Source organism: Ammospiza nelsoni, chromosome Z (genome assembly GCF_027579445.1).
Source record: "Ammospiza nelsoni isolate bAmmNel1 chromosome Z, bAmmNel1.pri, whole genome shotgun sequence".
In the NCBI taxonomy this organism is placed as follows: domain Eukaryota; kingdom Metazoa; phylum Chordata; class Aves; order Passeriformes; family Passerellidae; genus Ammospiza; species Ammospiza nelsoni.
This window is the reverse complement of record NC_080669.1, coordinates 87,625,662-87,648,170: the sequence shown is the minus strand read 5'-3', so window position 1 is coordinate 87,648,170 and position 22,509 is coordinate 87,625,662. Positions and strand designations below refer to the sequence as shown.

The following is a 22,509-nucleotide window of genomic DNA, read 5'->3' as shown; positions in this document are numbered from 1 at the left end:
GGCCTGTCTGCAGCCTGTGCTCTCAGGAGATCCTATTCCTAGGTCATGTGCTGTGTAGCAGCATCCTTGCTGGGGCAGGGCTCCATAAACACCCTGAAACAAAGCCTTGGGAGCAAGAGTCACCTCCTGTCCAGGAGGTTTTGTGCCTTGGCAAGACCTCAGCAATCCAGCCTCCTTTCTTTTTAGGTTAGTTTGATTTAATGTGCATGTTTCAAGGTTTCATGACCTGCAGCACAGAATGGTCAGCTGTCCTGCTGACACGGTTCATGTAGACATCTCTTCTTGCTTTCACTTTCTCGCCCTTTTTCCCCTTTCAGGTTTAGGATGGGTGAGAAATGACCTGAGCCATGGGAGCTGGGTAGGTTCATTCCCCAGCAGGAAGGGCCAGAAGTGCTCAAGTGTTGCCTTTTGTTTCAGTATCAGATGGTAGCAGACTTATTCCAGGAGGAGAAGGACGCCATGCCCACCACTGCTGTGGCAAAGAGAACACCCCGGATCAACGTGCGCTCTGCCAAGCCAGCCTTCAAAGCTGCCAATAAGGAGCACAGGAAAACAGTGGGACACCAGGTAATGGGAGGTCTCAGGGAGTCAGTGACAACAGAACAATCCAGTTAATACCTTGTTGCTTCAGTTTGAAGCAGAGGTAAATAAAAAGCTGGGTGGAAAGAGACTTTCCCATGATCTCTGTGTTCAGCTGTTGTGTTTTGGATGACTTCTAGTGGTGTCTCTGGAACAGCAGGATTCAGTAGTCTTGGCTGAAAGCAGCTGAGACATGGTCTGGGGAGGGTGGAGACTCTGGGATTCACTGGATGGTGTGCCAATATACTGTGGAGCCTTTAAACTGAAACAGCTTCAGGAAAGGAGCATTTCCCCACTGTGGGCAGTCAAAAAGTTCAACAGGGGCACAAAGAGGTTGTGCTGCCTCCATCCTTGGAGATGTTTCAAAGACCCAACTGGGCAGACTCCCGAGCTTTATTGCTCCTGACTCTTTGAGCTGGAAGCCCTCAACCCCACAGTGTCTTCTCTGAATTCCCCGTATCTGGGCTGGCTCCATGGGGAGGCTCACTCTGTGTCACACCCACGGGTGTCTTGTGGCACTGCTGGCTGGGGCTGCAGGGCCCCAGCTCCTCCCTCCCTCCTCCAGACGAGTGGTTTTGTCTTTCAGTTCCGCAACTCCCTGCAGCTGCTGATGGAGACCCTGAACGCCACCACCCCGCACTACGTGCGCTGCATCAAGCCCAACGATGAGAAGCTCCCCTTCAAGTAAGTGGCCCTGCAGATCACAGAATCACAGAATAATGAGGTTGGAAGAGATCTCTAACATCATAGAGTCCAGCCTATGCCCTAACACCTCAACTAGACTACCGCACCAAGTGCCATGTCCAGTCTTTTGTTAAACACATTCAGAGATGATGATTCCACCACCTCCCTGGGAAGAGCATTCCAGTACTTTATTACTCTTTTGGTGAAAAATTTTTCCTAATATCCAACCTCTACCTTCCCTGATGTAGCTGGAGGCTGTGTCCTCTGGTTCTGTCAGTGCTGCCCGGTGGAAGAGACCAGCCCCACCTGTCTGCAACCTCCCTGCAGGAAGCTGTAGAGAGCAATAAGGTCACCCCTGAGCCTCCTCTTCACCAGGCTAAACAGCCCCAGCTCCTTCAAACGTTCCTCACAGGGCTTGTGTTCCAAGCCCCTCACCAGCCTCGTTGCCTCCTCTGGACGTGCTCAAGCATCTCAATGTCCTTCCCAAATTGAGGGGCCAGAGCTGGACACAGCACTCAAGGTGTGGCCTCACCAGTGCCAAGTACAGAGGCAGAATGAGCTCTCTGCTCCTGCTGGCCACACCATTCCTGATGCAGGCCAGGATGCCATTGGCCTTCCTGGCCACCAGGGCACATTGCTGGCTCATATTCAAGCAGCTGTCACCAGCACCCCCAGGGCCCTTTCTGCCTGAGCACTGCCCAGCCACACTGTCCCCAGCTTGGAACGTTGTAGGGGGGGTTTTGTGGCAAAAATGTAGAACTCGCCACTTGGACTGATTAAACTTCATGCTGTTGGACTCTGCCCATCCATCCAACTGATCTAAGTCTCTCTGCAGAGCCCTCCTTCCTTCCAATAGATCAACACAAGCTCCCAGCTTAGTGTTGCCTGCAAATTTACTGATGAAGAACTCGGTGAGCAGATATGCTCAGCTTTATGGTGGCAGGGCATGCTTTGGGCTCTTCCTCCTGCTGAAGAGCTTGCCTTTTCCATTTAATGTTGTTCCTGAAGCTGGAAGGTCTGTGTGGGTTGCTGGAGTCACCTTTTTGAGTTTCAGCATGTGGGGTTTTGCCTCTGAAATGAAGACTAATTCAGGTTCTAATAATTCATAGATATGCTCTGCTAATAGTGAGCATCCTTGCTTTGCAGTGATAGGGTCTTCATGCAGTTTTTATCTTAGACTTGCTTTGATTTAAATAATTATAGTTCCAAACAGTGACAAGAGAAGGAAATGAAAAAGAAGAGATAAGTAGTGGGCTTGTAAAATGAACAGAAATATCTTTCTGCTTCCAAAATAAATGTAGAAAAAGTAAAGATGTGGTTTGTATCAACTCCAGGCAGGTGAGCAGCTGAAGCAAAAGGCCAGTCCTGATCTTTGTCCGTAGCTCAGAGACGTATCACAGGGAACAATCTCTGTGAGCAGGTAGTTGTTAGCCCTGTTTGACCTCTTGGTCATGGATTTGTGCCCAGTTTTCTTCTCTGTAACTCCAGAAAAGCTTGGCCATTAATATGCAGGGACCTTACAGATGTGATGTCCTCGGAAGGCATCAAGTGCAGGTGGTGACCTTTAAGGAAGAAGATTGTAAATGTAATCCAGCAGCAGGGAGGCATTTCCCTCCAGCTGATCTGATGCAGGCTGAGTGCTCCCAGTGAGCACAGTGGAATTTAGGAATGCAGAGACAGCTCCAACAGTGTCCTGGAAGGAAGGCAGAGCTTCTCTAAGCAGACCTACCCTTGGTCATGATGTGCTGGGAGAGATGTATCCACCAGGAAGCTTCCTGGCTTGACTCTTCTGCCCCTGCAAACAGCAAAGTGAGGCGTATTAATCATTGCAAGACATTCAGAAACTGGTTTCTATTTACCTGATTCTTTAGATGAGTAGTTAGCAGCCCTGGAGACGGCTGTCTGTGCTGGGATCTCTGTTCCTGTGCTCTGCTGATCTGTTCCACACACCATCCTGTAAGAATTGGATGTGCCTGGGCCTTCGTCTCCTCTTGCCTTTTGCAGGGGGTGTTCATTAAGTGAAATTCAGGATTACACTGTGTGATTGACAATTTTCTTTAGATGAAGCACAAAATTATTCTCTGACTTGCTGTAATGAGAGTGTGGTAGATGCTCTGGGTGATGAAGTGGTTTCATCTTTCCAGTGGGTCTTTCCAGGACTCCATGTCCCTGCTTAGCTCTCCTTTCAGCTCATCCCTCTTCACTTCTCTGCCTTTGAACTTTCAAATTCAATTTTTCATGAGATGCTCAGGATACAGTTAATATAATTCCATGGATGTGCAAACTCCTGGTTTTCAGGGGGCAGTAATTGAATGAACTCAGTTGTATCCCTAAGATATTATGGGTAGCAAGCACCAGGAGGATAATTCTGCCAGTGCCTGCTCCTACTCCAAGTGATGGCTCTGCCCAGTGTGATGCTACTATTGGTGAATGTCCAAGCTCAGGATTTTGGGAACACATGACAGGCCAAAATAGACACAAGGATGGTTCTGGAGGAGGTTGCTTTAGGTTGTGGTGATGGGGTTGCATCCTCATCCACAGGGGGTTCAGATGTCTCCTGTGGCTGGTTCTGCAAGAGCTTCTCCCCGCTCACCCCTCATGGATTGCTTAATTGGCATTGTCACCTGGGGATCGTGGTCAAGGTTGGTCTTGCTGCCACCAGCTTGAAGAATTTGTGTCCTTAGCCTGGCGCTAATAAAGTCACGGAATCCCAGGAGCACTGAGGCTGGAAAAGAGCTCAGGATCATGGAGTCCCAGCTGTGTCTGAACCCCACTGTGCCACCAGCCTGGAGCACTGAGTGCCACATCCAGTCCTTCCTTGGACACCTCCAGGGATGGGCACTCCAACACCACTCTGGGCAGCCCCTGCCAAGGCCTGACCTCCCTTTCCATGGGGAAATTCCTGCTGCTGTCCAAGTCCCAGCCTGAGGCTGTTCCCTCTGCTCCTGTCCCTGTTCCCCCCCGGCTGTCCCCTCCTGTCAGGAGCTGTGCAGAGCCACAAGGGCCCCCCTGAGCCTCCTTTGCTCCAGGCTCAGCCCCTGCCCAGCTCCCTCAGCCTCTCCTGGGGCTCCAGCCCCTTCCCAGCTCCCTCAGCTGCTCCTTGTAGGACTTTTTTATGTGTAAAAGTGTGATCTAAAGACACATGCTGGAAAATGTGCAGTACTGGGAAGCATTTGTGAAGTGAAACATCATCAGCATTGCTCCACGTTAGCACCCAAGTGTCTGTAGCATGCAGAACACTGGGTGTTATGTTTGTTGTTCAGTGAGAAAATAAGTTTTCTCTAAAACATAAAATTTTTCGGCTCACAAGAGCATTATGTTTTTACTAAAATGAAAAGCTTACCCTGGAGAACAGGGAGGAGGTAATGGCAGCTCTTCAGTACTTAGAGGGGCTACCATGAGGAGAAAGCCATGCTCTCAACAGTGGTGTGTGGTGGGAGGAAGGAGCCGATGGCCCCAAATTTACATGGGGGGTTCAGACTGGACATGAATAAACCTATTTTTTTTCTCCCTGACAGTCTGTCAATGGAATAGTCTGCCTGAGAGGTTGTTCAGCCTCCATCTCTGGAGGTTTCTATAAATTTTGACTGGCTAAACCCCTGGGCAATGGATCTGCCCCCACAGCTGTCCCAGCTTTTGAGCATAGGGGACTGGACTGGAGGGTTCCTCAGGTCTCTCACACCCTGCATTCCTACTCACAACATGCTGAGAAGATAAAATCTGTAATAGGGCTGGAGGGTGCCAGGCTCCCATCCTGGGACACCTTGCTCCATGCGGGGGTGTCTGCTCCATGTGACTGCAGGCTGGGACTGAGGTTAATTCCTGCTGGAGAAGACTTCCAAAGAGAGATGTGCAAGGGGAATGCCTGACTTCAGGTTGTTCCTCTGTCAGTTTTCCTTTTAGATTCACTTTCAGGCAGGGTTTGGGATCTTTGATTTGGGTTTCCAGGCCAAAAGCAACCTGCCAGGTGCTTCTATCTGCCATGGCAAGGAAAAGGAGTTTGTAATAAGCTGTATTGTCCCTCTTTTAAGATCTTAATTTCAGCATTAGCCCGTTACTGGAGCTGTTGCTGACAGATGACTTCAGCCTCTCTGGTGGCTGCATTTCACCCCCACTGAACAGGGCTTTGCTGCTTTGCAGAGTTTCCCTTGGATACCAGAGAGATTGCCCTGGGATCTTGCAGGACTGATGCTTACCTGTCGATCTGCCACTCCTGTTTGTTATTTATTGTTATGGAAATTGCACTCTTGTGGGTTCTTCCTTGAAGTGAGTGACAGCCCAGACTGATTTTTCACCCTGCACAGTGTTGGTGGTGTTGCAGTGAATAACTTGCTTGTAGGCTTGACAGGTCCAGGGAATTAAAAAAAGCACAGAGGGAGAAGAAGGAGACTATTTTTCATGCTGCTTTTGTACAGCAGAGAGCAGGAAGAATTATTCATGTAATCTTGACTTGCAGGTGTAAATATTTTGAGCTTTCAGAAAGGGAAAAAAACTGGCATTATATGAGAAGCTTTGTTCTGGAAACCTCACACAGCTATGGACATTGCATCATGTGAGTCTGAGCTTGATGCAGGAACCTTTTCCAGTGCCTTCCAGGGCTGGAGAGCTGTGACCTCCTTGTGCATTCAGTGTCAGGGTGGAAGGAGGGAGTGGCCATGGGGGATGCTGGTACCTGGACTCACTCTCTGCCAGGATGGTCTGATTTGGGAGTGAGTTTTTGCCAGGAATCAGAGGAAGCACTGGCTGAGTATTCAGCTGGAAGTTTCCTTGAGATTTTTTTGCCACAAATTCCTGATGGCATGTGGTGGCAGTGGTAAGGGATGATGCAAGCTTTAAAGTGGTCATGTTCTTGGAAAGCTTAGTCTAGAAAATCATGGGACCTGTTAATTACCTGCTTTGGATATGGAATTGAATATATCGGACTTAATCCGCTGTTGAATTTGATTTCTGTAAATATATTGTTGCCCCAATAGCTGGTTCACCAGGCAGCTCGTGGTGGGGTAGCCTGTTCCCTTTTTTATTGTGATTGTATTGCTTTACAAAGCCAGATAGATTCTAGCTGTAGGCACTAATTAATTGCAGCAGATGGTCAGTCTATCCCAAGAATACCCCTGGCATTGATAGGAGGGTGGGAGCAAGGTTTCAGGCAACTCGGAAGTCAAACCTTTGCGACATGCAGAGAAAAGGTGTGACATCTGTGCAGCCTGTTCCCAAAGCCAGGCCTGGGTTATGCTGAGGTTTGAGAGGCAGTGGCTGTGGGCTCCCTTTCATTGTGTGTTAATGCCTGTCCTAAATCTAATTGCAGGTTTGATCCGAAGAGAGCAGTGCAGCAGCTGAGAGCCTGCGGAGTGCTGGAGACCATCCGGATCAGTGCGGCTGGCTTCCCATCCAGGTGCTGGGCTGGGAATTCCCTGGGCTTGTGCTGCTCCTGCTGCTTACCCAGCAGGTTCATGGTGCCCAGGGCTGGGCTGGAGGGGGCTTGGAGCACCCCGGGACAGGGGAAGGTGTCTCTGCCCGTGGCAGGGGTAGCATTGGGTGAGCTTTGAAGACCAAACCCTTCTGGGATTATCTGACGTGAGGGAGGTGGAAGAAAATACTTGTGTTGGCAGGACAATGTTTATTTAGGTTTGCTTGTACCCAGGATAGATTTTCTGCTTTTTATATATTTTTTGTTTCATTCTGCCAAACTCCCATTATGTCCTGGGTTCCTCACGTGTAAGAGATTCATTGTCAAGCAAAGAGCTGCAAAGTGGGCATGACAGAGAGTGTGTCCTGTGCTCCAGCTGGTGCTTTCAGTCTGGTCCTGAGAGGTAATTTGCTCTCATGAAACTTCTGAAAAAGCTGATGCCTGGCAGACAAAGGAATCCAGTTTGGATGCTGTACCTAGGTGAAAACCAAGTAACGAAACAACAACTCTGAAAGCAAGCACTGCCCTAAAGCACTTCTTCACTGTTTGCCTGAAGCCTCTTCCACTGTTCAATTTGATTTCCTTTGTGTGTGATTTTGTTTCCCCCCTGGCTTCAGACATCTGCTGCAATCCTCATTTCAGCCAAAAAAAATTCTGATTCTACTTTCAGAGAAAGAAAATAAGGGTTGTAAATTATTGTTGTAGACATTCACAGAGCACATCCAGAGCATCCTAGGCTTCAAACTCTTGCATCATAAAAAGGAGGGTTATGGGTGGTGTGCTCCTGCTGATTGAGATATAAAATTCAAAGGAGGTTTTTAAGGCCCAATAAATCAGAAAAAATAGACTATACATAAGTCCTGAAGATGACAAGGGCAAATAATTCTAAAAATGCATCAATTGCATTTTAGTGCCAAGCAGCTTTGTGTTAATGTCAGCAAAGCCATCAGCCCTTTTATATGGAACAAAGAAGTCATAAATATGCTCAGTGAAGTGTTGGCTAAGCGTGATGTGGAGCACCATGAGCAACTCCCTGTCTCACATTTTGGGGAGGAGTGTGCTGCTCTCACAGCCTCCTGAAAAGCTGCAGGGGGTTCTGGCAGCCGAGGGCAGCAGCTGCAGGTTGAGGTGGCTCTGTCACCTCTGCTGGCCAGGGACCTCTGTGGGCAGGTCACAGCTGCTCTTGGGGTCCTCCCTGACCAGCTGGGTCCAGCAACTTAAGGAGGAAGAAGAGAAAACAGAGAAAGGAGAAGAAGAAAACTCTCATGGAACCCAATTTCTCTGTGTCCCCTGCCAGTGCGGGAGGGTGCAGATCTGGGACCTCATGCTGGGAGCCTGACCCTGTTAGAAGACCCAGCATCACCTTTGGCTCCCATCTCTGAAGTCTTGAGGGCTTCTGTGGAAGCAACCAGTAAAAAGCTGCTTCTTCCTTACTTGATCCCTAAGCCATGGTGGGGAATCAAAAATTCCAGCCCATGGGTGTTTTTTACTACCATCTTTGTAGCCAGACCAAATCTGTTAGTCCTTGCAGTAAAAGCCCTGAAACAATGAAAAATCTGGGTTTTTCTCACGTGGAAAAGGCCAGAGAAATGCAGTTCTTTGCTCCCCAAGCAAGCAGTCACACTGCCCAGTGCAGTCTGAGCCCTGGCTTTGCCATGGTGGGTCCTGGGAGAGTTTGGGGAGCTCTGACCTGAGCGTTGTGTGTTTTGTGAGGTTTGTTACTGGTCTTACCATGGCTGCATAGAACACACCCTGTTCCCCTCCATTCATAATTATCCTACAGATTTGTAGCATTTTCCCATTTCTGCTCACTTAACTGCAGCTAATACTCTACAGCACTAAAATCAATGTGAAATCAGTAATGGGGAGGGGGAGCAGAGGGGAGGAATCGCTGCAGCACCTGGACACCAGCCAGGATCTATTGACAGCAAAGAATTGACCAGTACAAGAACTACTCCACCCTTACAAACTAAAAAGTTGATGCTCTCAGCTCTGCTTGCATGCTTTTGGTTGTGAGATCTTTTCCCAGGACGCTAGGAATACAGAACTCTTCCATCACTGCAACTTGTCAGCTCTTGTTCTTCTTCCAGGGACAAAAAAAACCAGGGTGCAAAAAGCAATTTCATCCTTTCAGAGTGATATTCTCCAAAGTTTGTGATTGTTGAAGGACAGATCCTTGTGTGTTTTAATATTTCTAGCATGTATTTGTGTATAGGAGCAGCTCTGCACCAAATAGAATACTCACTTTGGGCTCCAATAGTTCTTCATCTTCCTTACTCAGAAAATTCCAGTCTTGAAAATCCAGACTCAGGAGCTGGACAATGTCATTGAAAGATTGTGAATAATCTGTGTCTTTATATTGATTTTACAGACCATCTCGGGAAAAGATGCTTCCACAGGATCTTGTTTTGTAGGAAAAGTAACAGACTTTTAGTAATTTCTGCAGTTTTACATGTGATATCTCTCGGTTTTCATCACAGTGAGCATTGATTATTCTTCTGTATTTCCTTATATATTGAGACAGGTTGCATTTATATTGCTTGATTAAGGATAAAACCAAAAAGGACAGTCATTGCTTTAAATTTAAACCTCTTGTGAAGGCTCTAAATTTGGAATACTTTAAAATAATAGCAAAAAACTTGATCTTCGTGACTTTTGCTTCGCTCAGGTGTAAGCAATTTACCCATAAAACAATAGGGAATTTCCAAATTTGTTTATCTCAAGGTAAGTTTTAACCAGAAACAATAGAAAAACTCTTGTTTTCATCCTGTAATGTTTACTTCTGAATATATTCCAGCACACTGTCACTAGAATAGCTTTCTGAGGGTGATGTGACTTTGAGTCAGAGATCTCTGGATAAATCCACCTGCTGCTGAAGAGTTCAGTGTTTTGAGTTAATAATTTTTTTACCTCTAGAAAAAGAAATAATTTTTAATACAAGTGGTAGTTGTTCAAGCTGTGTAAGTCTCAGAAATCTGAAGCCTGGGACTCCCCACTTAGGGTGTTCCTGAGTTTATTTTACCATTTCCATGGTAGGCTGCGCTCTGGCTGCGTCTGAAATAAATTGAAAATGTATCATTTGCTTTGAAATGTTACTCAGCAGTTAAGAAATCTGTATCTGTTAGCATGTACATAAATGACTGTGATGAATGGAGTGTCTGAGGTGTGTAGGTAGTAAATCTATCATCAGCTTCCCTGGGTAAAGCGTGGAAGATATCTCTGTGCTGTAAAACCATTCATCTTCCTTACAGAAACTGGCTGCATAGAGATGAGTCTTTTGAGAACTAATTGCTGCACATCTCCATGAATAGCAAAATAATTCTTTAAACCAAGTTTTTTAATTGGTTCTGTCAAAACTGTACTTTTTTTTTTCCCCCCTGCTGGTTTTGGTGGTTTCCAGTCACTGGTCCAGCAGCAGTGGTGTCCCACCGTGCCACCACTCTGAATTGCCTCATCACTGCAGTTCTCTCTGAATTACCCTCTTTGTAGTTGTTATGTATTTATAGTTTAAGTATCCTTGGCATTTGGCTGCTTCCTCTGGTCGCTGGAGCTCACTGTCAGATTCAGCATTTTTGTATCAATTCAGTGTGAAATCCCAGCTGCTAAACTCTATAAATATTAAACATTTATAATTGAAAACTATCATGGACATCCTTGATGTATAATTTTTTTTACAGAATGTGCCTTTAGCTGTGTGGCTGTCATTTCAGGATAACAAGACCTATAAATTGCTTTGGCTACCAACAGTTCTGTTTGCCCACACCCAACAAAGGTGTAATATGTAAATGGAGGGGCTTTCCCCCCTCGTTTTTCCCTTTGAATATATTCCAGCTAATTTCAAGCCAGGCCAGCCTGCATGTTTTAGAACTAATTGAAAGGCAAATCTGTTCTGCTGCAGTAAACAAGGCAAGAGAAATTTTCTCCCTGAACTGCAGCTTCTAAAATAATTTCATGTCAAATCTTGGCTCCGAGATTGAACCTGCACCCTTCCAGACATGTTCTGACTCCTCTGAAAAGATCAATATCATCCAGCTCCTTCCTGCTTAATATATTGACCCCTTCAGGGGAGGGTGCCTTGTGGTGCTGCCAGGATTTCCCGCACAAAACTGAGTTTGCTCAGCACCTGGGATGGTCTTTGTTTGCTCTGAGTGGAAACATTTCACGTTCAGTTATTTTAGAGTACCAAAGGAAACCACATTATGGTTAAGAGTTGGAAGGTTTTTTGACCTATTACACTGCTTTCAGCTGTTCACTCAGTGCAGCTGGCACAACATTGCTGAAACAATGGGTTGTGGATATTTTGGGCAGTTGTTGACTGCATGGAAAGATGCTTTTTGGAAGCTTCCTTGGAATGTGAACCCCAGTTTCCTACCCACGCTCTCCCTTCAATTTGGCATTGTAATAAACACAGCTGGCTCTGCTCAGGTTCATAAACCCTCGATTTTGGACAGGAGCAGCCCCTTTGCTTTGCACATGGCTGCATTTTTGTGTAAAACATCCAAATCTGGTTGCTTAAACTACAGAAAAAAGATTACTTCATTTGTGGCGTGTACTATGTCTTATTCCCTCTGTTTCCTGTAGGTGACAAAGACTTTGCTGGGATGACCAAGCCTCAGGCTCTCAGCCAACCATCCTCCTTGCTGCTGAGCCCAAGGAGGGGTTTTTCCACAGGCATAAGTTATTTTCCTGCATTCTTCCCTTCCCTTTATTGCCTTTTCCCCTTAGTGACCTGTGCTGGCATCAAAGCAAAATTCAGCTGTTTGAGGTTGGCTTGATCTCAGTTTGAATAGCATCTGCCCAGTCCTTTGTGCCTCCTTCTTCCTGTTTCTCAGTTGTGCAGGTACAAAAATGCCCTGGTTCCATCTCTTTTCTCTGCATCACTTATCTGGATCTTAAAACTTGATAATAATAATACAGAGCTCTATTTATTTAGTGTCCCTTGGTTGTTTCCAGCCCCCAGCACTGAGGCTTGCCCATGCTGTGTGTTGTGTGGCAGCATACCAAGCACCCGAGATCTGTTTTTTATTTGATACCTGTCCACAATTTGAACTGAGGTGTACCCTTCCCACAGTCTTTCCTGACCTGCTAAGCTGTGGGGTAACACAGCACATACTTTGTCTCCTGCTGGGAGTCAGTGTGTGGCTTGGCAAGTATGAACGAATTTTCTTTTTCTGTTTTCATGTTTGTTTTTGTTTTCCCTTTTAAAATGAAGGCATTGTACCTAAAAAAAAAAAAAAAAAGTATGTGCAGAAAAGTAATTTTAAAAGTGCATGTACAACAAAGCACTGAGCTTCAGTATTTCTGCACTGGAGAAATGTCCCTTGCAGGGCTGGGGGATCATGTTTGTTTCTCTCCCAGCAGATAGTTGTAAGGAAATTTTATACAGCTTTGAGCCTCGAGTGGTTCAATGAGGCATGTTACATTAAACCTGAGTGCTTTAATTGTTCCTTTCTCCAGGGAGGATTCTGTAGCAGCACCTATGAACCCCTGCAGCTTTCTTTTGCTGGTGAACTGGGATGGCAAATATCCCAGCGAAACTCCTGTTGTGGCACAGATTTTGTTTTGATGCCCATGGACAATAATTCAGGAGCAGTGTGGTGTCAGGGCTGTCATTCCCTGATAAATCAGAGAGTGGTGAGAGCACAAGGGAGGCAGTTCAGTGCCCTGGGGCTCAGCGTGGGGCTGTGAACCTCTGGGACATGTGGGGCTGTGGATGCCACCAGTCCTGTGAACACCTTGCAGAAACCAGGGAATGTATTCCCTGACTCTTCCAATGTCTCATGTGAGACTTACTCCTGAAAAGTGAGTCATTTTTATTAAGGATGGATGTGGAAAATAATTTTTTTCCGCCTTGGGAAACGAGAATGACAGGCTCTGGAGGAAGACCCACTGTGCAGTGACCTATGATTTATTTTTAAGGATTTCCTGCAGGTGTCTGACTCCTGTTTGTGGGCAGCTGTGGGATCTCCATCTCTGCTGTGGTCCTGGAAGATGATGGATTTTACTTTCTGCCCAGCTTGGACCTGTGCCCTGAGTTTCATGTTCTGCCTCTTCACCATCTGCTCTTAGCTGGAAGAGCCTGGGTGGCACCTGCAGGGTGATTTTTTTCTCTGGATATCAGCAGTTAATAATGCCAGTGCCTGAGCTGACTCTGGCAGGTTAATGGGAATACTCCTTCCTTCTCTCTTCCCTCCTCCCAAGCTTTCCCTGGCTCGAGCAGTACCCGAGCCAGCCTCGTGTGCTTGGCTGGGTGCCTCGGGCTCTGCATGCTCTGCTTCTCCTCTCAGGTTTGATTTGGAGCTGTGTAAACCCTGGGTATGCTTGAAATGAAAACGGATTTCATTTGCACAACGCAAAGTGGCAAACGTAATTATAAAACAGAGGCGCTGGGAAAGCAAAGAGGAGGCAAGTTTAAGTTAAACCTTAGAGGACACAAGTTTGTAGTCTTGCATAATCTTGTGTTCAGTTTTCACCCCAGAGGGAGCTCTCCATACCTGACACCTTATTTTTTTTTAGTGATCCAGTGATCTTTTGGTTATTTGAGGGTGGGTAGCTGTAGCTGCATGGCCTCAGGACTAGCCCATGGAGACAGAGATTGAATCAGCACAAAATCTGGCTGTTCCAGAGCCAATCTGAGCATTCTGAGCATGGGGAATCCTTTCATCACAGTGGCCTTCATGCTTCTGCCCCCACAAGATCTCCTTTTTACCTTTGGTTTTAGGTGCAATCCTAAGGATATTCTGGTTTTTGCCAGTCCCTTTATTTTTCACTAGTTGTGTCCTGGGTGCTGTGTGTCCATGCAGGAGTTACATGTGGTTTACCAATCCACCTTTTTTTCCCATTTGCTCTCTTCATTCCCTTTGCAAACATTTCCTTTTACTGCACTCTTTTCAATGAAAAAAAGCATTGGCTTTCCTCCCCTTTTCTGAAGTGACAAAAAACTCTGTCGGCTGTGTGTTTTGAAATCAGCAATATGCCTGTCTTAGCAAATACCAAAACTTCCAGCCTTCAAGGTGTTTTCATGAGAGATACCAGCAGCTGGAGTAGATGGTTGTGCAGGTCCCTTCCAACTGAACAGTTTCATGATGCATTTTGTAGAGCTGGCAGCTGTGACTGCTCAGGTGGTCTCACTCAGTCTCACCACTGCAAACTGGCCACGACCCGTCGCAAGCAATGCTCTGGCCCTTTGCAGTTTATTTTCCCTCCCATACACTTAATCCCTGGAAGTGTAAAAATAGGAAGAATTTGGTGCATAATGCAAAAAGTTAAGGTGGACATGGGGCCTCTGGGTGAAGAGAATGTTTCTGTGCGGCATCTCTTCACAGTTTGTTCTCGTCCTGGTTGCCCGAGCATCCCTGCAGGTAAGGATCAGGCTCACAGGTGGTTTTGTTGAGTGAGGGCAGAAATCAAATCCTCTGTGATTCTCTCCAGTCTCCCTTTGATGCTTGTTATGCGTATTTTGTTGAAATATCAATGATCATTCTGGACTTTGCTGGAAAAGTTTAGTGTTAATTAAAATCTCAGGTTTTGAGGGGTTTATAACTCACTGTGTTAATTTAGAGGGGGCTGAAACTTGGCAGATGCTGAAGCAATTTCAGGATCGCAGTCTGCAGGCTCTAAATCTATCACCAGCAGCGGGAGATGATATTTCTAGCAGCAGGATACAGTGCTCTAATTCCTTCAATTAGCATTGCCTGTTTGGAGGCTTTGCTGCTGGAGACAGTGAGGCATCTTCCAAGGGGCTGCTTTGTCTTTCCAGAGCCAAAAGATTTTGTGTTTGTTTGAAGGGTGTCAGTCACAGACCTCAAGATGGAGCAATTAGGGAGTAGATTGAAATTAGTATTCAGCAGAGTTTGGGAACACAAAAACCGAAGAATTTCTATTTGATTCATTTTCTACAACTTTATGATTGTGCAATCTACAACTATGAAGATTTCTGTTTAGTTTTTATTTTTGGGTAAACAAGAGATCCATGATTTCTCCCAAGTTAGCTTCTCCTTTCTGACAGGAGCAGCACTGTTGTGTTTGAGTGGTAAAGAGCAGCAGATTGGGAAGCACATCAGGGGTGAGAACAGGGTGATCTGTGGCCTTTCTGTTCCAGGCTAGAAAGGCCACATGGTTATTCAGCATCTGAGATTGGGGCCAAGCTGGGGGTGAGTAGCTCCTTTTGGAGTTGGTCCATGCTGAGGGTTGTGGTGAGAAATCCCTTGAAATATTGCACACTTTTGGCTCATCTATGACTCCAAGCACTTTATTTTAGTGAAGCAGTACCCAGCATGCAGACTAACCCAGCGTGTGCTTTGCTTTCAGGTGGTCCTACCCTGACTTTTTCAATAGGTACCGTGTGCTTATGAACAAGAGAGACCTCTCTAAGAACAACACGAAGCAGATCTGTCAGACCCTGCTGGAAGACCTCATTAAGGTGAGCTGGGACCAGATCTTTGTCACTGATGCTAAAAGCACAGAACTCATGGCTTTGATGATTGCTCCAGCTTCACCTGCTGCATGTGCAGGTGCTTCTCCACCCCAGGCAGCCTGGGAGTTTTCCCAAAATGAGGGAGTCTTGCAAAGAGGTGTCAGGAGCACGGGATTTCTTGGTTCTGGTCAAGAGAAGTGAATCTTTTCAGTGCTGGTGAAGTCGAGTTTTCTGTCACTGGCTGGACACAAATGACTGGCCATTTCTAAAAAATGTGTCCCCCCATCCCCTCCTTCTTCTTTTGTCTAGCCACAGCTGGAGCACTTTTCAGGGGTCCACCCTGGGACGTCATGAACCTTAGTCAGTCATTAATTGACTCTTTGCACAAATGAGTAAGGGAAAAGTGCAGTAAATGCCTTTTCTTGATGTGTGGGACACTTTCATTGGCCCTATATGGAAAAAACATCCTGCAGACTGGGACTTCTTTACCACAAACAAGTCAGAAGATTTTGCCACCTCACCTTACCAAAACTTTACTGCTTGCTTGTATGCATTATTTTTAAATTGCAAATGTGCATGCAAAGGTTTCTTGCTGTTGAGTGGCTCAGAATGTGGCCAGCACCTCAGACAGGTTTTAATGCTTGATCTCTTGTTTTCCTGTGGGGTTTTGAGGAATTAACCCAATTGGGATCGTCTTTTTGCTTTTTGCACCCAGTGTTACCCTTGGCTGCAGAGCCTTTTGCAGCACATGTATGACTTTGTAGGTCTAAACATTAATCTTTTCAAAAAAGAAATATTTTTCTTGAAGTGCTGTGGTGTTGCATTTCCAGTCTGGTGTAGTGGAAGGCATCCCTGCCCATGGCAGAGAGGTTGGATATATGTGAGGTTTAAGGTCCCTTCCAACCTAAACAATTCTGTGATTTCTTTATGTACGTAAAAACCAACAAATAACAAAAGACCAAATCCAAACAAAACCTCCAAACCCCCCCAAACAAGCAAACAAACAAACCCAAAACAAAATAAACCCCAAACAAACTCCTGCACCACAAAAAACCAAAACCAAACAACAACAAAAAAACCCCAGACCAACTAAGCAAAAAAAATCCACAAAACACAAAAACCCAACCCAAAACCTCTTCAAAATTGTGCAACTATATGGAGTTCAAGACTGAATCCTAGTGCTGCTTTCCTTAATGTGTGTGTAGATGCTCAAGTGTAGTAAGTCTAGTAATATTGAATAATGTCTAATAAGTCTAATAATCTAATATATGTAATAATGGAGTCTAATAATATCTTCATTACCCAATAATATCTTCATTACCCAGTTAAGAAGAGACATGAGTTGATAAATTTGATTCAAAGTAGTGTTTTTACTCTGTATCTACTGATGAACTTAGACTGAAAACAAAAAGAAAAAAAAAAAAGTGATGCTTGCCTCAATTAAATATAATTTCCTTTATGCTTTTGAAAAGGATCCAGACAAGTTCCAGTTTGGCCGTACCAAGATCTTTTTCCGTGCAGGCCAGGTGGCATATCTGGAGAAGCTGCGTGCAGATAAGTTCAGAGCTGCCACCATCATGATCCAGAAGATGGTGCGGGGCTGGCTGCAGAGGGCCAGGTACCTGCGGCTGAGGAGAGCCACCCTCGCCCTGCAGCGCTACACCCGCGGGCACCTGGCACGCAGGTGGGTCCTGGGCAGCCTCAGAGGGGGCAGCTGTGAGCCAAGGGTGGAAACACCTCTGTTTTCAATCGGTTGCATCATGGGGGTTTCATATCAGGAGCTTTGGAAATGCTCTGTTCACTTGAACACTTGAGCCACCCTCGCCCTGCAGCGCTATGCCCGCGGGCACCTGGCACGTAGGTGGGTCCTGGGCAGCCTCAGAGGGGGGCAGACAAGGGTGGAAACACCTCTGGCCACCTGGGTTTTCAGTCTGTTTCATCTTGGGGGTTTCATATGAGGAGCTTTGGAAATGCTCTGTTCGCTTGAAAGCAAGATGTGTAACGCGCATGTGGGTAATGCTGTGGTGAGAGTTTCTAAAAAAACTCTAAAGGGCTAAAGTTGGGACTTATTTCTGACCCCTCTATCTGTCTTTATTTAAGGGCAAGAGATCAAAATTATTTGCCTCAAACTGGTTTCATATTTACGTTAGTTTAATTTCTAGGTTCTGAGCCAAGGTCATAACATAGACAATCTGGTTGTAATGAGGTGACTACAGTGCTCTGAAGGGTTTAGGTGAAAGTGTTTCACAGAACTAATATTTTCCTGGGACTGCCTTTGGTAGAGGGCATTTGGATCAGCCAGAGAAGGGCTGCCTAGTTGGTATGCATTCCTCCCCTGCAGGGACAAGGTTTGTGTCTCCTGATGTCCAGGGGGAGTTCTCAGGATTGATTGGCTGTATCCTTTGTAATGAGGAAAATCACTCTAAATCACTGGCAGGGGGGCTGTGTACAGTAGATAATAAAAGAGCCTATGTTAACTGTTTCTGTGCAGGAACCATTGTGTCAGTGGCTTGCTGGGGTTTCTGTAGGTAGCGCTCTGCTGGAGGGTGGGTACCTGGTGGCAGGTGTGGGGTTGATGTGAGGGAGGAGTGAAGCAATGGAACAGCATCCCAACCCACTGGCCACCTTCCTTCTTGTGGCCCTTCTTCAAGCCACACAATCAGCAGAAGAACATCAGAGATACTAGCTGAGTTTGTGGTGTTGTTTGTGATTGTGAAAGGGGTTGGTGTCGGGGAGAACCAGCTGCTGCATAGTTTCTTCTACATAATTTTTCAGTTCCCCTGTTTGTGCAGGGCTTGTAGGGTGGGATGGCATCTGAGTAACTACTGTCTCTTTTTGGAGACGGACCATCCCTTATCCTCTTCAGGAAGCCTTGCATCAGTGGGTCCTAATGAGAAACCATTTGCCTCAATCAGAGGAATATATAAACCAATCTGATGTGGCTCTTCATTTTGATATGCTTTTCACAAAATAAAAGAAGTGGATCAAATTTCTGTATAATGCTGCATGCTGAGAGCAATAAATGAATCATAAATCCAGCAAAACAAGCTAATTATCAAATTTAATGGAGGGTTTATGGGCATTTATTAACCAGTGTAACAGCAAATTGAACATGAGTTCAGCTGGAGAATGGGAGCAACATGGTGTAGAGCTGACCACATCCCTCATTATTTACTATCTCTGAATGGCTCAAGGCTCTGCTCAGGAATGTTGCCAAAGCAGTGCACACCAGTTTAAATGTCAGATCAATTTGCTGCTGTTTTCACTGAGTCAGTAGTGTGCTTTTTATAGTCAGGGAGGTGATGGAGCCAAGCTGGGTGCTGGTTAGAGCACAGATGCAAGGCAGAGAGTTCAAACCAAGGAAAACCTGGGGAATACTTGGGTTTAATGCTGTTTGGGAGCCATGGGGTGTGTTGATCTGTGGTTCCAGTGCTCCTGGGTTCAATGGCTGCTGTCTGATAGCATGGAGGCTTTCTTAGCCCAGCTGTTGGGGTGGTCTTTCCTGAATACTACCAAGCCACATTGGACAAAAGCTTTCCTCTCCCCCTGGCTTAAAACTTACTGCATCAGAAGAAAAGTTGAGTTTATGTGCCCTGCTTACCCTCCTCCTGTGCCCTGCAGGCTTTTCCAGCACCTGAGGAGGACGAGGGCTGCCATCACCCTGCAGAAGCAGTACCGAATGCTGCGGATGCGCCGGGCCTTCCTGAGGGTCCGCAGCGCCACCCTCACCATCCAGGCTTTTGCTCGGGGCATGTTTGTCAGGAGGATTTACCACCAGGTACACCCCCAGGAGGGTCTTTGCATGAGGAAAGAACCTTTATGTTTACTTCTGTGTGTTTGTTGTGGCGGTGTTGATGTTTGTGAAGCTGACAGCCCCCAGCATTGCCAGAGGACCGAGGGTGATGGTGAGCTTTGCTATTTAAAGCTGTGCGAGCAAAAAACGTTTTGGCAGCAGCACCTCAGCAGAGCAGCTAAATAGAGTTGGTCACTGTGGTGCCAGGAGGTGTTGTGGAGATGTGGAAATGTCATTTGGTCTAACTTATGCTCTGCTGAAACCTCCCCATCCCACTGAGTGAGTGTTGGAGCTGCTCCCGATAGCGTAAGAAGACAAAGAGGGTCTGTCATGGAAGACAGTAATTAATTTCTTGATATACATATCTCTTTAATTAGGTCTCTCCTTTAGCTTTCTGTGTTAAACCTGGAGTAGGACACAAAAGATTTGGAGTTTCATGACAGCAGTGATGCAGTGATAAGTCATTGAATCCTGGAGTGGTTTGGGTGTAAGGGAACCTTAAAGATCACCTCATTCCACCCCTGCCATGGGCAGGGACACCTTCCACTATGCCACGTTGCTCCAAGCTCTGTCCAGTTTGGTCTTGGTCACTTCCAGGGATCCAGGGACAGCCAAAGATTCTCTGGAAAACCTGTGCCAAGGCATTGCCACCCTCACAGCCAGCAATTCCTTCCCAATATCCCATCCAACTCTGCCCTCTGGCAATGGGAAGCCATTGCCCTTTGTCCTGTCCCCTCATCACTTGTCCAGAGCCTTTCTTCAGCTACTCTCTGTCAGGAAACTGAGAACAGCTTTGGAGAATCTTCTGTCTACTCTGCAGACCCAGCACTAAACTGGTGCCTAACTGGGTTGTGGGGCTACTCCAAGAAGTGAGAGGCTTCAATAGGGAAAAGCCGGTTCCTGGAAATAATTGAAATTACCTGGACACCTGGTGACCTCCCAGAGAAACCAGGGCTGTCCTTTGAGACACAGCAGCTGGCGATAAGGAATTTGTGCTGCCGCTGCTGTTTCAGCATCTATTTTTTAAAGTGGAAGCTTCTGCAGAGGAGGCAGCTGATCCAGCAGTTAAACTCTCTAAGATTCAAGGCCACCCAAATCTTAGCAAGGTGTATAAGTTGTCTGAAGGCCAGGCCTCTCTAATCTGAGTGTCCTTAATCTCTGGAGCACTGGGTATAGGTTTTAGATAAAAGTGTTGGTTCCAGTGCATGTTCATTGACAGATGCAGGGCAGTGGGTGATGATCTATGGGATGAAGGCATGCCCAGTTCCCACCCAAAAATTTTTGTGTAAAGCTGAAATAAGTCCCCAAGGCAATGCAGTGGGGTTTCTTCTACCTCTTTGGGCATCCCTAGCTTTCCCCATTTATGAATGCCGAGACTGGAGACATATAAAGCTCATTTCACAGTCATTCTTGCTGCATCTTAAATTCATACAATCCCTTTATTCTGAATTAAAATTTGCAACTGCAAAGAAAGCCTTAGGGTGAAACAAAATATTTATAAGAGAAGCTGATAGGATAACCTTTTTTGAGACAACTTAACCCAAACTAATAACAATAAAGTGTCTTGTAATCTTCAAATTCTCCTATTTATTTCCTTAGCAGACTGAAGCATAAGGAAGCTATTAACAACATGCTGTTTGTATCTCTAAAATGTCAGCCTTCAATTTTAGAGAGCAAAATTGAACTGCCACTGACTGACAAGATAGCTGTAAATTTTGGGGAAGAAATCCAATGCAAATATGCCGGAAATTTCATGAAAACAGATAAAAATTACTACAAATTGAACCGTGCTAGAGAAGTAACTGCAGACTGTAGTGAAAGGACTCATAGTTTTATTTGAAGGTTATCCACATGATATGAAATCCCATGAGGACAGCATTTATCTGCAGTAAAAATTATCATAATGCAGAGGCAGAACACAGGAAAAAAAATCTACAGATCTGTTCTGGTGATGTCTGATGCTGAGGGGACAGTGAGTTCATTGCTGACTGTTAGTGTGTCTGTTAATGAGTGTTTACTCTGGAGCTGTGGCTCTGGTGGATCTCAGTACTCTTCTGAGGTGGTCCACAAAGTCACACTTGAGCCCAAATGTCACCTGCTCCCACCAAGTCCTCACAACCAGGATCATATCCCCTCGTGTCACTGACCAAGCAGGTCTTTGCTTTGAGACTAAGCAGGCTCCTAGGAGAGGTGCCCTGCCTGCATCCATTGAGAACAGTGCCTGTCCATGAAGGAGAGTGCAAAACCACAGCCTCCATTTCCATCAGCACCTGCATCTTCCAGGACATTCCTTGGAGGAGAAGCCCTTCCCAGGGCAGTTTGGGAAGTGTTTAATGTTTGTTGCCGCCAAACCTGAGCTGCTGTACAGGTGACCTTTCAGGAATGCCCTTAAGCTGAAGGAAAGTAGATTTAGAGAAGATATTGGGAAGGCTGTGAGGGTGGGGAGGCCCTGGCACAGGTTTCCCAGAGCAAACGTCTTGGGACTTTAGCTGGTCAGAGTGACCTCAAGATGTATTAGAAAGTCTCTTTTCTCAGCCCCACGGTCAAAGGAGGAGTCAGAGCTCGTCATTTCTCAATCTCAAGGTTGTTTATTGTTTTTTATCTATAAAATTCTTTCTCCTCTGTCCTCTGAGGTCCACTCAGCAGGACAGACAGAGGCACTCTGCCTGCCCCCAGGGAGGTGTTATCTTTTTATACTAAAAACTACGTGTACAATATTTACAATTACTTTCCAATACCTATCACCAATGTTAGACAGTGAGCTTCTACTCTAAACCAATCTAAAAGTGCCACCATCACAGCAGAAGATGGAGGCCAAGAAGAAGAAGAAGAAAGGCTGGACACACCCAGATTCCTCCATCTTGGCCCCTAAACCCCCATTCTAAAACCCCAAAAAAATCTACTTTTCGCCCTATGACAAACTGATTATTACTCTACTCGGACTTTTGTGGCTTGCAGATCCTCATATAAGGTTGTTAACTTTTTCCATGGGTCATAATCAAAGTCACAGGTGTCTTGGGCTCTGTGCCAGGGTCTCTGAGCCCCCTGGCAACCCAGGACACCAAGAGGAATGTCCTGAATTCTGACACAACTGGATCCCTGGAAATTTCCAAGGCCAGGTTGGACAGAGCTTGGAGCACCTTGGTCTAGTGGAAGTGTGATCATCCACCACCTGCCCATGGTGGATGATCTTTAGAGTCCCTCCAACCCAAACCATTCTGGAGTTCCACAATTCCATGCCTTCCCTCTGTTGACTGCCGCGCTGTGGCCGTGTTTTGCAGATGCTGATGGAGCACAAGGCCACCATCCTGCAGAAGTACGCCCGGGGCTGGCTGGCCCGCGCGCGGCTCCGCCGGGCCCAGGCCGCCGCCGTGGTGCTGCAGTGCCACTGGCGGCGCCTCAGGGCCCGGCGCCAGCTCCAGGCCCTCCGCATCGAGGCCCGCTCGGCACAGCACCTCAAGAAGCTCAACATCGGCATGGAGAACAAGGTGGTGCAGCTGCAGAGGAAGGTGGACGAGCAGGTATGTCCCGGGCTGTGCAGGGACGGGCCTGGCCCAGCCGCCGCTTTGGGTCTGCCCGTGTCGTGTGGGAAGGGCCGTTGTGAAAAACGCCAGTCACTTGTTTTTGAAA

At 46.4% G+C, this 22,509-nt stretch overlaps 1 protein-coding gene across 1 annotated transcript in view; it reads left to right on the top strand.

Annotated features, from left to right (window-relative positions):
• Positions 1 to 22,509, top strand: part of MYO5B (myosin VB) — a 149,933-nt gene that overhangs the window by 81,939 nt on the left and 45,485 nt on the right. Inside the window, exons 15-21 of the mRNA XM_059491981.1 lie at positions 418 to 567; positions 1,166 to 1,263; positions 6,569 to 6,655; positions 14,981 to 15,092; positions 16,559 to 16,770; positions 18,708 to 18,864; positions 22,161 to 22,400. Coding sequence (XP_059347964.1) covers positions 418 to 567; positions 1,166 to 1,263; positions 6,569 to 6,655; positions 14,981 to 15,092; positions 16,559 to 16,770; positions 18,708 to 18,864; positions 22,161 to 22,400 — 1,056 coding nt within the window. The remainder of the gene's footprint in view (positions 1 to 417; positions 568 to 1,165; positions 1,264 to 6,568; positions 6,656 to 14,980; positions 15,093 to 16,558; positions 16,771 to 18,707; positions 18,865 to 22,160; positions 22,401 to 22,509) is intronic.